This window comes from Misgurnus anguillicaudatus, chromosome 7, assembly GCF_027580225.2.
Source record: "Misgurnus anguillicaudatus chromosome 7, ASM2758022v2, whole genome shotgun sequence".
In the NCBI taxonomy this organism is placed as follows: domain Eukaryota; kingdom Metazoa; phylum Chordata; class Actinopteri; order Cypriniformes; family Cobitidae; genus Misgurnus; species Misgurnus anguillicaudatus.
The window spans coordinates 41,495,082-41,510,817 of record NC_073343.2 but is presented as its reverse complement, the minus strand read 5'-3'; the positions used below and the strand labels follow the sequence as shown (position 1 = coordinate 41,510,817).

The 15,736-nt window shown below is 40.0% G+C and overlaps 2 protein-coding genes across 3 annotated transcripts in view; both read right to left on the bottom strand.

Moving 5' to 3' along the window:
• LOC141365215 (uncharacterized) overlaps positions 1-15,736 on the bottom strand; it is an 83,117-nt gene that overhangs the window by 41,974 nt on the left and 25,407 nt on the right. The window contains 8 exon segments of the mRNA XM_073869184.1: positions 3,338-3,447; positions 3,841-4,407; positions 4,515-4,662; positions 5,402-5,509; positions 6,704-6,854; positions 7,231-7,614; positions 11,698-11,911; positions 13,907-13,973. Coding sequence (XP_073725285.1) covers positions 3,338-3,447; positions 3,841-4,407; positions 4,515-4,662; positions 5,402-5,509; positions 6,704-6,854; positions 7,231-7,614; positions 11,698-11,911; positions 13,907-13,973 — 1,749 coding nt within the window.
• On the bottom strand, positions 4,122-15,380 carry LOC141365407 (uncharacterized). 2 transcript variants are annotated; one of them, XR_012370644.1, is made up of 10 exons: positions 15,234-15,380; positions 13,866-13,973; positions 12,979-13,773; positions 11,698-12,871; positions 7,231-7,642; positions 6,952-7,099; positions 6,704-6,854; positions 5,402-5,509; positions 4,515-5,309; positions 4,122-4,407 (listed from the first exon to the last, which is right to left on the bottom strand). XR_012370644.1 is itself a non-coding variant. In XM_073870009.1 (4 exons), the coding sequence occupies exons 3-4, from the start codon at positions 13,213-13,215 to the stop codon at positions 12,239-12,241; spliced, it is 870 nt and encodes a 289-aa protein (XP_073726110.1). In that variant the 5' UTR covers positions 13,216-13,773; positions 13,866-13,973; positions 15,234-15,380; the 3' UTR covers positions 11,567-12,238. The 2 variants fall into 2 exon arrangements, 1 of the variants encoding a protein (XP_073726110.1); XM_073870009.1 differs by lacking the exons at positions 4,122-4,407; positions 4,515-5,309; positions 5,402-5,509; ... (1 more) ...; positions 6,952-7,099; positions 7,231-7,642 and having other exon boundaries at positions 11,567-12,871.

The window sequence follows — 15,736 nt, the reverse complement described above, 5'->3', positions numbered from 1 at the left end:
TGGAAGGATATTGATCTTATTCCATCTGTGGAGGATGCCTGGTTATTTTTAAAAAATTCCTTCCTTGATATTTTAAATAAACATGCCCCTCTTAAAAAATTTAGAACTAAGAGCAGATATAGTCCTTGGTTCACTTCAGAGTTAGCCGCTCTAAGCCAAAAAAAGAACTCCCTTTGGCGTGCAGCAATTTCTACAAAAAAACTCACTTGAGCTACAGCTTTTTAAAGAAATCAGAAATCGGTACACACAAGCGGTCAGGAATGCTAAGGCTAACTATTATAGACAGAAATTTGTTTCTTGCGGTACTAACTCTAAAAAGTTTTGGGATACAATAAAGTCTATGGATAATACGAACTCCACTGCACAGTTACCCACTGCTCTAAGAACACAAAATTTTGTTACTACTGACAAGCCCACCATAGTTGAAAATTTTAATAAGTATTTTGCTATGGCTGGGTCTGCTTTCCATCTGGCAACTCCTTTCTCAACTACTAGTACATCATCCCTTGCATTACCATGCTCGTCCTCTTTATCTTTTTCTTTTACCCATATTCAGATAGCTGATGTTTTGAGGGAACTGCAAAATCTAGATCCCCTTAAATCAGCTGGATTATATAATTTGGATCCTTTTTTTCTAAAATTGTCTGCTTCAATTATTGCTTCGCCTATCACCAGTATTTTTAACCTCTCCCTTGACTCGTCTGAAATTCCAAAAGACTGGAAAGTTGCCGCAGTGATTCCTTTATTTAAAGGAGGGGACACGCTCGACCCAAATTGTTACAGGCCCATTTCCATTTTGCCTTGTCTCTCAAAGGTCTTTGAACGCCTTGTCAATACACAGATCATCACTCATTTAGAATCTCATCGTAGTTTTTCTGATATGCAGTCGGGCTTTCGAGCTGGCCATGGGTGCACTTCAGCCACTCTTAAAGTTCTAAATGATATTATATGTGCCATTGATCAAAAACATTACTGTGCAGCAGTTTTTATTGACCTGGCCAAGGCCTTTGATTCTGTTAATCATACCATTCTTCTTAGTAGGCTGAAGAGTTTGGGTTTCTCCGATAATTGTCTTGCATGGTTTACAAATTACTTTTCGGAACGTTTCCAGTGTGTTAAATCTGAGGGCCTGTTATCTAGTCTTCTGGCTGTTTCTATGGGGTTCCGCAGGGTTCAATCCTCGGGCCGACCCTTTTCTCTATATATATTAATGACGTTGCCCTTGCCGCAGGTAACTCTATGATACACCTATACGCAGATGACACTATTCTTTATACGTCTGGCCCTTCTCTAAGCACTACATTACAAAATCTTCAAGCGAGCTTTAATAGTATTCAGCATTCTTTTTGTGGCCTTCAATTGCTTTTAAATTCTAGTAAAACTAAATGTATGATCTTCAAACGATCGCTTTCATCACCTATCTGTCCAATAAACATCACTACCCTTGATGGGTTTGTTTTAGAATGGGTTAGTAATTATAAGTATCTAGGGATCTGGCTAGACTCTTCACTTTCTTTCCAAACCCATATTAATCATCTTCAATCTAAAATAAAATCTAGGATTGGCTTTCTTTTTCGTAACAAGGCCTCCTTTACCATCTCTGCTAAGCATGCCCTTGTGAAAATGACCATCCTTCCTATATTAGATTACGGTGACGTGATTTACAGATCTGCCTCAAACATTTCTCTCAGGAAATTGGATGTACTGTATCACTGTGCTATCCGTTTTGTTACTAATGCCCCATATAGCACTCATCACTGCAATCTTTACGCATTAGTTGGATGGCCCTCGCTTCATATTCTACTATATACAATATACTAACCAAACGCACTACTTTGTATCATTCACTATGTTTTGCTTAATCAACAGTGGAGTTTTACAACAAAATTTGGCCAGCAGTTTTCTTTGGGGGGGGGGCGCGAAGGAATGTGCCATACACAAGGGTGGCCACACGCTGAAAAAGTTTGAGAACCACTGTATGTGCGCCTGTGAACAGCATACGCGTGATGACCTTGCAACTTAAATTACCCCTAATTTATTGCCATACAGATAAAAGTAAAATAACATTCAAAAACTGTAAATTGTGTATTTTTATTTGTGTAAACTCACAATAAGGAGAAAACCTTGTGCTTATTTAAAATCATTAAAAACATGAGGTGCTTTCTGCTGCTTTGGTTTTACAGCCCGTCAAAAAAAAAGAACAGAAACGAAATACTTTATCCGGTTTGTCAATCTGATAATTATCAGTGTGTAACATATTTTGTGTAGGCTTATTTATTTTATTATTATTTCTCAAAACAGAGACGTAGCCTAATCATCTGTTGATTTAAATCTATTTGTGCATGAAACTAAACCCATGGGGGAAATTATGATATTTTAGGAGATTTATTTATGAGTGAACAACACGAATCCAGAATAGAATTAATTTCTTTAAGACAGCCAGTCTGGCAGGGCGGACATTTCGGTAGCTTTATTTATTTTGCGAGCTGCCGCCGTGGGATTTGTCTAGAAGGGATACAGAAAATGCCGAAAAGTTTAGGATTAGATTTTGAGGTAGGATTATTAGGATGAAAACAGTGGCTCTGGCTAAATGAGATAAAAATACATCCTACAATCCTGTGAAATTTTGTGTTTAGAGTTGGGTTTGGGTGAAGGATTAGGATAAAATAGTGCTCATCCAGCGAGATTTCGTTTGCTGTATCCCTTCTATCCACAACCGCAGGCGTGGCGGGGATGTTTTAGGTGTGGCGCCACGGTAGAATGTATATAGCGGGAACACTGCTATACATTACTAAACAACATTTCGGCAACGGTTGGTTTCACTATAAAAAGCAGTGTATTAAAGGTGCACTGTGTAGATGTTTAGCAGCATCTAGTTATGAGACTGCGAATTGCAACCTACGGCTTAGGCCACACAGCTCTCCCTCTCCCTTTTAAAAATGCATAGATAAGCTACGGTAATCGACACAGGACAAAGATCTCATCTTCTGAGACAACGTAGTGATGAAACAAGCTCTGTAAAGCATTTAAGGCTTCTATAGAAACATGAAAGTGACTTCCATGTGAGAGGATCCGTGGTACATGAAGATAAAAACAATACAGTTAATTTTGCAAGATCTTTATACACCACTGATAATATAGTTATGTATTTTATATTGCATTTCTGTCAAGAGATCCTTCTAAACTTTACACAATGCAACTTTAATAGAAATGGGTTCTTGAACGTCTCTTACCTGACGTTTCCATAGATTCCTCCTCACATTCCTCACGGTTCTTAGGTTCATCAATAATGTGTGTATAAACAGCGGCATCAGCAACAGGTTCATGGCCCACCAACTCTTTCACCGGAAGTTCAGATTCAACAGATGGCTCAATATCTGGTTCTTGTTCCACTGGTTCTTCCTCTTTGCCTACTGGTTCTTCAGATGTGCTAGGAGCTGCATATTCCTGAATGTGAATGTCAATCTGTGAATGCTCCTTACCCCTCGTTCAGACAGCCAACGACAAGCAGTAGCAGAGCGACGCGATCTCATTCATTTCAATGGAAACCTGGCGACTTCCGGCGACACGAGCGACAGTGACCGTTGGCGACCGTATGGGCGTGTCCAGCGACGCGAGAAAGTTAAGAAAAGTTTAACTTTATGCAAATGTCGAGCGACTTTCGGGAGCGACTACCAATAAGAACAAAGCAGTGGAGTTCACGTCATCCTTCTCTCGTCAGTTATTGGCGTGGATGGTACTCATTTGTTTATCACAAGCAGATTTAGAAACGCCTCATTGAAAGAGACAAGCGACACACAGCGATAATGTCGCTGGCTGTCTGAACGAGGGGTTAGTCACTTCCTTCTCAAGATTATTCTCAACATTTACAGGCAATTCAAGTTCAAGACTCTGAGATTCCTCTGTGTTGGATATGCTTGATCCACTAGGCAAGTTTTCCAGCTCTTTCTCAGGCGATGCAATAGAGGGCAACTCTTCCCTTTCATGGATTTCTACTAGGGACAAATCTTTATCTGAAGAAGGAAGAGTCACAGTCACCTCATGATCAAAGCTGTCAACTGCTCTACGTTTCTTCTGCGTTTCCATAAAATCCTCAGGTAAAAAAGCATCATTAAACTCGAGAGTGGAATCAGACTGATTAGAGACAAAACTTGCTTCTTGCCCGAGACTTGGCCGAGACACAAGAGTTGGTAGCACTTGTTTGGACAACTCTGCTGGGATCTCTTGTACAGAGGATCCACTCTCAGATTGTACATCAAGATTATCTCCTTCTTCCAGTAAGGTTGAGTGTGTCCTTAGATTTTTGTCTTCCTCTTCTAAATCTGAATGTTCGCTCCAGACTTCAATGTTTGCTTTGGGAGGTGGGGAAGACCTCTTAGGTGTATTGATCTCCCTGTTAAAGGCAATCTGTAAAGAAGCAAAATACAACCTTAAAACATTTCTCTTTCAATATCTTCATAATGTCTATCTACAAAAACAAATATTTTAAAGGGCCGCTGCACAATCAGACCTACCCCGTTGTTCCAGTGGACAGATCCCTTGGGAGCCTCTGGAGAGTCAGCATCCTCTATAAAAGTAATGTGTCTTTCTTTGTGGCGAAGTGTGGGAGAGATGGACCGGCCTGGAGAAGCCGAAGGGGTGGCCACAGGAGTGGGTCGTAAGCTAGTCCTCAGAATAGACTGTGGGGTAGAGGCTGACATTTTTTTCGGGAATGCCTGTGTGTGTGTTTGCATGTGTAAGAAAGGTTGCATGAATGTTCACGGATGCGTCTCCCTGGTGCATAAGCGCTCCAATGCAGCCTGAGCGCTTATGAGAAAAGGGAACAGCAGCAAAGAGTATAGCGGCTCTGATCAAACGGAGAGATAAGTGTGTGACAAGAGTTGTGTTGCGAAGAGATTTCCTGCTGTTTGGATAGTTTCTGTGCTTTATTGTGTGCGTCAGTGCCGAATAGTACGTTTTTTCTAGTTGTCTTTAAATTAGCAGCAAGATTACAGCGTCTTTTATGTTATATTGTCAGTTATAATTCATAATGTAAATGAAGCTGTTCTAATTAATAGTCATGGTACCCAGTTTATATTTGTGTTAGTTTATCTTGTACATATTTATTCAGTATTATTTCCTTATATTGGAGATTGTATAGTTCTAATACTTGTACAGTTATTTAACAATTCTAACAAATATAGTTATTTACTGTATGTGTTATCTGATACATGTGCTAGTCACATTTTAGAACATATGACACCATTCGCGGCAAATTAGAACTCTCTGGAGAAGTTTGGGAAGATGGCTGCACGACCAAATCCAAAAGCCTGTTGACAAGCAAATGGCGAGTTACTTTTGGGATATACATTTTAATTACAAAAAGAGTAGCAAAATGCTAATATAAAAACAGGTCTTCTACCTGGACACCCTTTTGGTTAGCATGTTAATAGGTGTTCCTACAAAGGGCTCGGGTAGATTTAGCGAGGGAGGATGCAGGCTTGGCACTTGCATCTCTGACTCTCTGTGGCTACAGAGAAAATAAAATAAAACACAGGGTTACCACACCTTAGTTTACTTCAAATTCAAGGACCTTTCAAGGACTTTCCAGGTGCAATACCATCAAATTCAAGGAGTAAATGTGGGGACACATTTCAAGTGAGAGCAAGGTTACATTGTGTTACCCTTAAAGATACATTGTAACAGTTCCCTTTAAAGGGAACTCACGCTGCGTCACTGTGGTGACACTTTGGGGTGTATATCAAATTCAACCAATGGTGAGGCTTAACAACATAGACAGGGTGACGCGGCAAGCCAGGAAGTATATCGCTATCTGAAATATTGCCAAAGACGGCGTTACAGGGACGCAGGAAGTGTGGCAAGGGAGACGCCTTCTCAGGGAACAACATTTACATATGTAACCAGAGAAGTTTTTATTTGTCAAATACAACTATGCAAAAAGCATTTTTGGTATGAATCCACATTTGCGTACATAAGATATGAACATTTAAAGTGACCAGTTTGCATGTGTGCTTAGAAAGTCTAGAATTTTTATTATATTATCCTACACTACACTAGAGCCCGACCAATATATCGGCAGGCAAATATTAGGCATTTTCCAAACTATCGGTATCGGCATTCATAATGGCCGATAAATGAATATTTTTAAAAAACGGACGAAACAGCCTTCAATCTCAATCATGTCATGAGTGTTGCCGTTGTATAGTTTGTCCACCAGAGGGCACTCTACAACCTCCCTGTTGGCAACACTCGTGTATAATGTGTCACACATCCTTCAACCTGCTGATCCAGCCAGAGTTAGGCAGAGACAACAACTGTTAAGTGAGTTCACGGTGAGTTTCTTTTTAAAATGCATTACCATATTATTTTCGTTAAAACTCATAAATAACTACAAATTACTAATGTTAGGATTTTAAAACCAACAAACATTTGTATCGGCCTTCAAAATCCTTTATCGGTCGGGCTCCACACTACACAGGGAATATGAAACAACTTGCATAAAATAGATTCAAGCACTTTCAATGACCTGTATCTATGCATGTATATTTTCAAAAACTTCCCAGGGCCTTGAATTTTTCCCCCAGATTCACAAACTTTCAAGGATTTTAAGGACACATAGGAACCTTGTAAACACTTTACTACAAAATAAAAACTAGGTAGCAAAAATGTATATTTGTAAATCATAGACGAAAAAAGACAATACCTTTTGGAAGGCGATGACTCTGGAGTAGGGTTCTTGCCAACCCAAACTTCTTCAATTTTTGAAAGAACATTATTGATAAAAGCTGCTCGAGTCATGACATTTTCAGAAGCTGAACGTTTAGCTACAATTGACAGAGGTGGAGGTCTTTTAACTAGGGGTGAGAAAAGAATGTGCAATAAGTCAAATATCAACACTATGTTCAACACTACATCACAAGACTTGCGTGTGTGCCTGATTAATATTGTTACCTTCTCTGTGGATCGTAGCAGGGTGTTGGTATGGTTTTGCTTACTCGATGGCTAGTTTCCTTTGAACTCGTGGAAGAACTTTTCCATATTGGTTTAAAATAGGGTTCCTAGTGTTTGACCTTTCCTTCATCTTAGGATCCCGATCGGCCTGAATCAAAAAATGTACAATACAGCTACAACGCTAACTGCTATAATATCACCTGGTGCTAGCTGCTACAATATTTAACATCTACGGCTTCGTTCCGGATTGGATTCGACTTGTGAATCTGGGTTGCTAACCTCCGCTTGTCGAGGTGCATCCCTGCCGGGCGTCCGGTTTGCATCGGCCATTTCCTCTACTACGGGCCTGGTGTGGATTGTTGGGGCGCTTGGCGATCCATTTGGGGTTGAGCTGTCTCCTGGCTGCCTGGGAAGCGGTGCTGGTGGCGTCACGGGCCCGGTTGGGACTGGTGCTCTGACGCGTCGCCTCTGGACTTGGCGCTGATGTTTGGAGCTCCGTTGAGCCATTTGGTCCATTCCGGCGTTGAGGTCCTCCTTGGTGCTGCTCTTTGCGTGCCTCCTGGTGTTGTGTTGCCGGGGGTTTTCGTCTGCTGTTGGCGCGCGGCACTGTTCGGCTTCTACATTCCACACTCCACATTTTGGTGGTCGCATTGCCGCTGGCTCCTTTTCGCCGGATTGTGTACCTGTGTACCTTAATACATCGAATTCATCGGACTCTACATGCACTCGGTCTCGGTTTGTGAACTGATTTGTAGCAGTGTTTCTTCATACTAGCTTTGATGCTCACAATTTATTTACGTTACTCACTATTGTTATATGTACATATTTTGTACAGTGTTGCTACTTAACGAACCCTGATTTATTTATTTACTTTGATTTTTGTGTATTTTCATCAATATGTCTCGTTTCCTTTGTTTTTTTTTTGTTATTTGAGTTAGTTTTTGTTGTTTTATTGCATTCTAGATCTCCTTTTTTAGCACAGCATGCTTCAGATGATCTTTTTATTTCATCCTTCACTTCTGTGACCCTAGTTGATTTAATTAAACACTCTAGAGATAAAACTTCTTTTATCATAACTCATCAGATTGGCCCACCTGCTCAGCATACTTATCTTAGTATTCCATTATCTGCACATAGGGTTTTAATTGTTTTTTATTCAGCAAAGTTACCTATTTTACCTATTCACTTTGCCCATCGTACGAAACGCCCTGTTCTTTCTAGTTTTTGTCGTTCTTTAATACTTATTTTACTCGCCTCTGCTGGTGATGTCGAGCCCAACCCTGGTCCATTAGTCAATTCTGCTGTTTCAATCACGCAAAGTCTTTCCTATACAGACTTCTGTAACCTTTTAAATTTACATCTGCAGTTTACAGCCAGGATATTAGCGATCACTGCCTTATAGCTTGTGTCCGGAATGGGTCTGTAGTTAAAAGGCCTCCCCTTATCACTATTAAACGTTCCTTAAAACATTTCCATGAGCAAGCTTTTTTACGTGATTTAGCACAAGTATCTTGGAAGGATATTGATCTTATTCCATCTGTGGAGGATGCCTGGTTATTTTTAAAAAATTCCTTCCTTGATATTTTAAATAAACATGCCCCTCTTAAAAAATTTAGAACTAAGAGCAGATATAGTCCTTGGTTCACTTCAGAGTTAGCCGCTCTAAGCCAAAAAAAAGAACTCCCTTTGGCGTGCAGCAATTTCTACAAAAAAACTCACTTGAGCTACAGCTTTTTAAAGAAATCAGAAATCGGTACACACAAGCGGTCAGGAATGCTAAGGCTAACTATTATAGACAGAAATTTGTTTCTTGCGGTACTAACTCTAAAAAGTTTTGGGATACAATAAAGTCTATGGATAATACGAACTCCACTGCACAGTTACCCACTGCTCTAAGAACACAAAATTTTGTTACTACTGACAAGCCCACCATAGTTGAAAATTTTAATAAGTATTTTGCTATGGCTGGGTCTGCTTTCCATCTGGCAACTCCTTTCTCAACTACTAGTACATCATCCCTTGCATTACCATGCTCGTCCTCTTTATCTTTTTCTTTTACCCATATTCAGATAGCTGATGTTTTGAGGGAACTGCAAAATCTAGATCCCCTTAAATCAGCTGGATTATATAATTTGGATCCTTTTTTTCTAAAATTGTCTGCTTCAATTATTGCTTCGCCTATCACCAGTATTTTTAACCTCTCCCTTGACTCGTCTGAAATTCCAAAAGACTGGAAAGTTGCCGCAGTGATTCCTTTATTTAAAGGAGGGGACACGCTCGACCCAAATTGTTACAGGCCCATTTCCATTTTGCCTTGTCTCTCAAAGGTCTTTGAACGCCTTGTCAATACACAGATCATCACTCATTTAGAATCTCATCGTAGTTTTTCTGATATGCAGTCGGGCTTTCGAGCTGGCCATGGGTGCACTTCAGCCACTCTTAAAGTTCTAAATGATATTATATGTGCCATTGATCAAAAACATTACTGTGCAGCAGTTTTTATTGACCTGGCCAAGGCCTTTGATTCTGTTAATCATACCATTCTTCTTAGTAGGCTGAAGAGTTTGGGTTTCTCCGATAATTGTCTTGCATGGTTTACAAATTACTTTTCGGAACGTTTCCAGTGTGTTAAATCTGAGGGCCTGTTATCTAGTCTTCTGGCTGTTTCTATGGGGTTCCGCAGGGTTCAATCCTCGGGCCGACCCTTTTCTCTATATATATTAATGACGTTGCCCTTGCCGCAGGTAACTCTATGATACACCTATACGCAGATGACACTATTCTTTATACGTCTGGCCCTTCTCTAAGCACTACATTACAAAATCTTCAAGCGAGCTTTAATAGTATTCAGCATTCTTTTTGTGGCCTTCAATTGCTTTTAAATTCTAGTAAAACTAAATGTATGATCTTCAAACGATCGCGTTCATCACCTATCTGTCCAATAAACATCACTACCCTTGATGGGTTTGTTTTAGAATGGGTTAGTAATTATAAGTATCTAGGGATCTGGCTAGACTCGTCACTTTCTTTCCAAACCCATATTAATCATCTTCAATCTAAAATAAAATCTAGGATTGGCTTTCTTTTTCGTAACAAGGCCTCCTTTACCATCTCTGCTAAGCATGCCCTTGTGAAAATGACCATCCTTCCTATATTAGATTACGGTGACGTGATTTACAGATCTGCCTCAAACATTTCTCTCAGGAAATTGGATGTACTGTATCACTGTGCTATCCGTTTTGTTACTAATGCCCCATATAGCACTCATCACTGCAATCTTTACGCATTAGTTGGATGGCCCTCGCTTCATATTCTACTATATACAATATACTAACCAAAAGCACTACTTTGTATCATTCAATATGTTTTGCTTAATTAAAAGTTGAGTTTTAGAAAAAAATTTTGTCATAAGTTTTCTTTGGGGGGGGGGCGCGAAGGAATGTGCCATACACAAGGGTGGCCACACGCTGAAAAAGTTTGAGAACCACTGTATGTGCGCCTGTGAACAGCATACGCGTGATGACCTTGCAACTTAAATTACCCCTAATTTATTGCCATACAGATAAAAGTAAAATAACATTCAAAAACTGTAAATTGTGTATTTTTATTTGTGTAAACTCACAATAAGGAGAAAACCTTGTGCTTATTTAAAATCATTAAAAACATGAGGTGCTTTCTGCTGCTTTGGTTTTACAGCCCGTCAAAAAAAAAGAACAGAAACGAAATACTTTATCCGGTTTGTCAATCTGATAATTATCAGTGTGTAACATATTTTGTGTAGGCTTATTTATTTTATTATTATTTCTCAAAACAGAGACGTAGCCTAATCATCTGTTGATTTAAATCTATTTGTGCATGAAACTAAACCCATGGGGGAAATTATGATATTTTAGGAGATTTATTTATGAGTGAACAACACGAATCCAGAATAGAATTAATTTCTTTAAGACAGCCAGTCTGGCAGGGCGGACATTTCGGTAGCTTTATTTATTTTGCGAGCTGCCGCCGTGGGATTTGTCTAGAAGGGATACAGAAAATGCCGAAAAGTTTAGGATTAGATTTTGAGGTAGGATTATTAGGATGAAAACAGTGGCTCTGGCTAAATGAGATAAAAATACATCCTACAATCCTGTGAAATTTTGTGTTTAGAGTTGGGTTTGGGTGAAGGATTAGGATAAAATAGTGCTCATCCAGCGAGATTTCGTTTGCTGTATCCCTTCTATCCACAACCGCAGGCGTGGCGGGGATGTTTTAGGTGTGGCGCCACGGTAGAATGTATATAGCGGGAACACTGCTATACATTACTAAACAACATTTCGGCAACGGTTGGTTTCACTATAAAAAGCAGTGTATTAAAGGTGCACTGTGTAGATGTTTAGCAGCATCTAGTTATGAGACTGCGAATTGCAACCTACGGCTTAGGCCACACAGCTCTCCCTCTCCCTTTTAAAAATGCATAGATAAGCTACGGTAATCGACACAGGACAAAGATCTCATCTTCTGAGACAACGTAGTGATGAAACAAGCTCTGTAAAGCATTTAAGGCTTCTATAGAAACATGAAAGTGACTTCCATGTGAGAGGATCCGTGGTACATGAAGATAAAAACAATACAGTTAATTTTGCAAGATCTTTATACACCACTGATAATATAGTTATGTATTTTATATTGCATTTCTGTCAAGAGATCCTTCTAAACTTTACACAATGCAACTTTAATAGAAATGGGTTCTTGAACGTCTCTTACCTGACGTTTCCATAGATTCCTCCTCACATTCCTCACGGTTCTTAGGTTCATCAATAATGTGTGTATAAACAGCGGCATCAGCAACAGGTTCATGGCCCACCAACTCTTTCACCGGAAGTTCAGATTCAACAGATGGCTCAATATCTGGTTCTTGTTCCACTGGTTCTTCCTCTTTGCCTACTGGTTCTTCAGATGTGCTAGGAGCTGCATATTCCTGAATGTGAATGTCAATCTGTGAATGCTCCTTACCCCTCGTTCAGACAGCCAACGACAAGCAGTAGCAGAGCGACGCGATCTCATTCATTTCAATGGAAACCTGGCGACTTCCGGCGACACGAGCGACAGTGACCGTTGGCGACCGTATGGGCGTGTCCAGCGACGCGAGAAAGTTAAGAAAAGTTTAACTTTATGCAAATGTCGAGCGACTTTCGGGAGCGACTACCAATAAGAACAAAGCAGTGGAGTTCACGTCATCCTTCTCTCGTCAGTTATTGGCGTGGATGGTACTCATTTGTTTATCACAAGCAGATTTAGAAACGCCTCATTGAAAGAGACAAGCGACACACAGCGATAATGTCGCTGGCTGTCTGAACGAGGGGTTAGTCACTTCCTTCTCAAGATTATTCTCAACATTTACAGGCAATTCAAGTTCAAGACTCTGAGATTCCTCTGTGTTGGATATGCTTGATCCACTAGGCAAGTTTTCCAGCTCTTTCTCAGGCGATGCAATAGAGGGCAACTCTTCCCTTTCATGGATTTCTACTAGGGACAAATCTTTATCTGAAGAAGGAAGAGTCACAGTCACCTCATGATCAAAGCTGTCAACTGCTCTACGTTTCTTCTGCGTTTCCATAAAATCCTCAGGTAAAAAAGCATCATGAAACTCGAGAGTGGAATCAGACTGATTAGAGACAAAACTTGCTTCTTGCCCGAGACTTGGCCGAGACACAAGAGTTGGTAGCACTTGTTTGGACAACTCTGCTGGGATCTCTTGTACAGAGGATCCACTCTCAGATTGTACATCAAGATTATCTCCTTCTTCCAGTAAGGTTGAGTGTGTCCTTAGATTTTTGTCTTCCTCTTCTAAATCTGAATGTTCGCTCCAGACTTCAATGTTTGCTTTGGGAGGTGGGGAAGACCTCTTAGGTGTATTGATCTCCCTGTTAAAGGCAATCTGTAAAGAAGCAAAATACAACCTTAAAACATTTCTCTTTCAATATCTTCATAATGTCTATCTACAAAAACAAATATTTTAAAGGGCCGCTGCACAATCAGACCTACCCCGTTGTTCCAGTGGACAGATCCCTTGGGAGCCTCTGGAGAGTCAGCATCCTCTATAAAAGTAATGCGTCTTTCTTTGTGGCGAAGTGTGGGAGAGATGGACCGGCCTGGAGAAGCCGAAGGGGTGGCCACAGGAGTGGGTCGTAAGCTAGTCCTCAGAATAGACTGTGGGGTAGAGGCTGACATTTTTTTCGGGAATGCCTGTGTGTGTGTTTGCATGTGTAAGAAAGGTTGCATGAATGTTCACGGATGCGTCTCCCTGGTGCATAAGCGCTCCAATGCAGCCTGAGCGCTTATGAGAAAAGGGAACAGCAGCAAAGAGTATAGCGGCTCTGATCAAACGGAGAGATAAGTGTGTGACAAGAGTTGTGTTGCGAAGAGATTTCCTGCTGTTTGGATAGTTTCTGTGCTTTATTGTGTGCGTCAGTGCCGAATAGTACGTTTTTTCTAGTTGTCTTTAAATTAGCAGCAAGATTACAGCGTCTTTTATGTTATATTGTCAGTTATAATTCATAATGTAAATGAAGCTGTTCTAATTAATAGTCATGGTACCCAGTTTATATTTGTGTTAGTTTATCTTGTACATATTTATTCAGTATTATTTCCTTATATTGGAGATTGTATAGTTCTAATACTTGTACAGTTATTTAACAATTCTAACAAATATAGTTATTTACTGTATGTGTTATCTGATACATGTGCTAGTCACATTTTAGAACATATGACACCATTCGCGGCAAATTAGAACTCTCTGGAGAAGTTTGGGAAGATGGCTGCACGACCAAATCCAAAAGCCTGTTGACAAGCAAATGGCGAGTTACTTTTGGGATATACATTTTAATTACAAAAAGAGTAGCAAAATGCTAATATAAAAACAGGTCTTCTACCTGGACATCCTTTTGGTTAGCATGTTAATAGGTGTTCCTACAAAGGGCTCGGGTAGATTTGGCGAGGGAGGATACAGGCTTGGCACTTGCATCTCTGACTCTCTGTGGCTACAGAGAAAATAAAATAAAACACAGGGTTACCACACCTTAGTTTACTTCAAATTCAAGGACCTTTCAAGGACTTTCCAGGTGCAATACCATCAAATTCAAGGAGTAAATGTGGGGACACATTTCAAGTGAGAGCAAGGTTACATTGTGTTACCCTTAAAGATACATTGTAACAGTTCCCTTTAAAGGGAACTCACGCTGCGTCACTGTGGTGACACTTTGGGGTGTATATCAAATTCAACCAATGGTGAGACTTAACAACATAGACAGGGTGACGCGGCAAGCCAGGAAGTATATCGCTATCTGAAATATTGCCAAAGACGGCGTTACAGGGACGCAGGAAGTGTGGCAAGGGAGACGCCTTCTCAGGGAACAACATTTACATATGTAACCAGAGAAGTTTTCATTTGTCAAATACAACTATGCAAAAAGCATTTTTGGTATGAATCCACATTTGCGTACATAAGATATGAACATTTAAAGTGACCAGTTTGCATGTGTGCTTAGAAAGTCTAGAATTTTTATTATATTATCCTACACTACACTAGAGCCCGACCAATATATCGGCAGGCAAATATTAGGCATTTTCCAAACTATCGGTATCGGCATTCATAATGGCCGATAAATGAATATTTTTAAAAAACGGACGAAACAGCCTTCAATCTCAATCATGTCATGAGTGTTGCCGTTGTATAGTTTGTCCACCAGAGGGCACTCTACAACCTCCCTGTTGGCAACACTCGTGTATAATGTGTCACACATCCTGCAACCTGCTGATCCAGCCAGAGTTAGGCAGAGACAACAACTGTTAAGTGAGTTCACGGTGAGTTTCTTTTTAAAATGCATTACCATATTATTTTCGTTAAAACTCATAAATAACTACAAATTACTAATGTTAGGGAAATCTGTTAATGTTTTTCTGTGCGTTTCTGAAAAAAAAAATCGGCCGATATATTGGAATATCGGATTTTAAAACCAACAAACATTTGTATCGGCCTTCAAAATCCTTTATCGGTCGGGCTCCACACTACACAGGGAATATGAAACAACTTGCATAAAATAGATTCAAGCACTTTCAATGACCTGTATCTATGCATGTATATTTTCAAAAACTTCCCAGGGCCTTGAATTTTTCCCCCAGATTCACAAACTTTCAAGGATTTTAAGGACACATAGGAACCTTGTAAACACTTTACTACAAAATAAAAACTAGGTAGCAAAAATGTATATTTGTAAATCATAGACGAAAAAAGACAATACCTTTTGGAAGGCGATGACTCTGGAGTAGGGTTCTTGCCAACCCAAACTTCTTCAATTTTTGAAAGAACATTATTGATAAAAGCTGCTCGAGTCATGACATTTTCAGAAGCTGAACGTTTAGCTACAATTGACAGAGGTGGAGGTCTTTTAACTAGGGGTGAGAAAAGAATGTGCAATAAGTCAAATATCAACACTATGTTCAACACTACATCACAAGACTTGCGTGTGTGCCTGATTAATATTGTTAACTTCTCTGTGGATCGTAGCAGGGTGTTGGTATGGTTTTGCTTACTCGATGGCTAGTTTCCTTTGAACTCGTGGAAGAACTTTTCCATATTGGTTTAAAATAGGGTTCCTAGTGTTTGACCTTTCCCCTTCATCTTAGGATCCCGATCGGCCTGAATCAAAAAATGTACAATACAGCTACAACGCTAACTGCTATAATATCACCTGGTGCTAGCTGCTACAATATTTAACATCTACGGCTTCGTTCCGGATTGGAT

Bases quoted from the DNA above. Each gene is read 5' to 3' on its own strand.
- LOC141365407 (XM_073870009.1), bottom strand. From the start codon at position 13,215: ATGCAACCTTTCTTACACATGCAAACACACACACAGGCATTCCCGAAA. The intron at 12,872-12,978 runs GTAGGTCTGATT...GCTTCTTTACAG, and splicing joins CTGTCCACTGGAACAACGGG to ATTGCCTTTAACAGGGAGAT.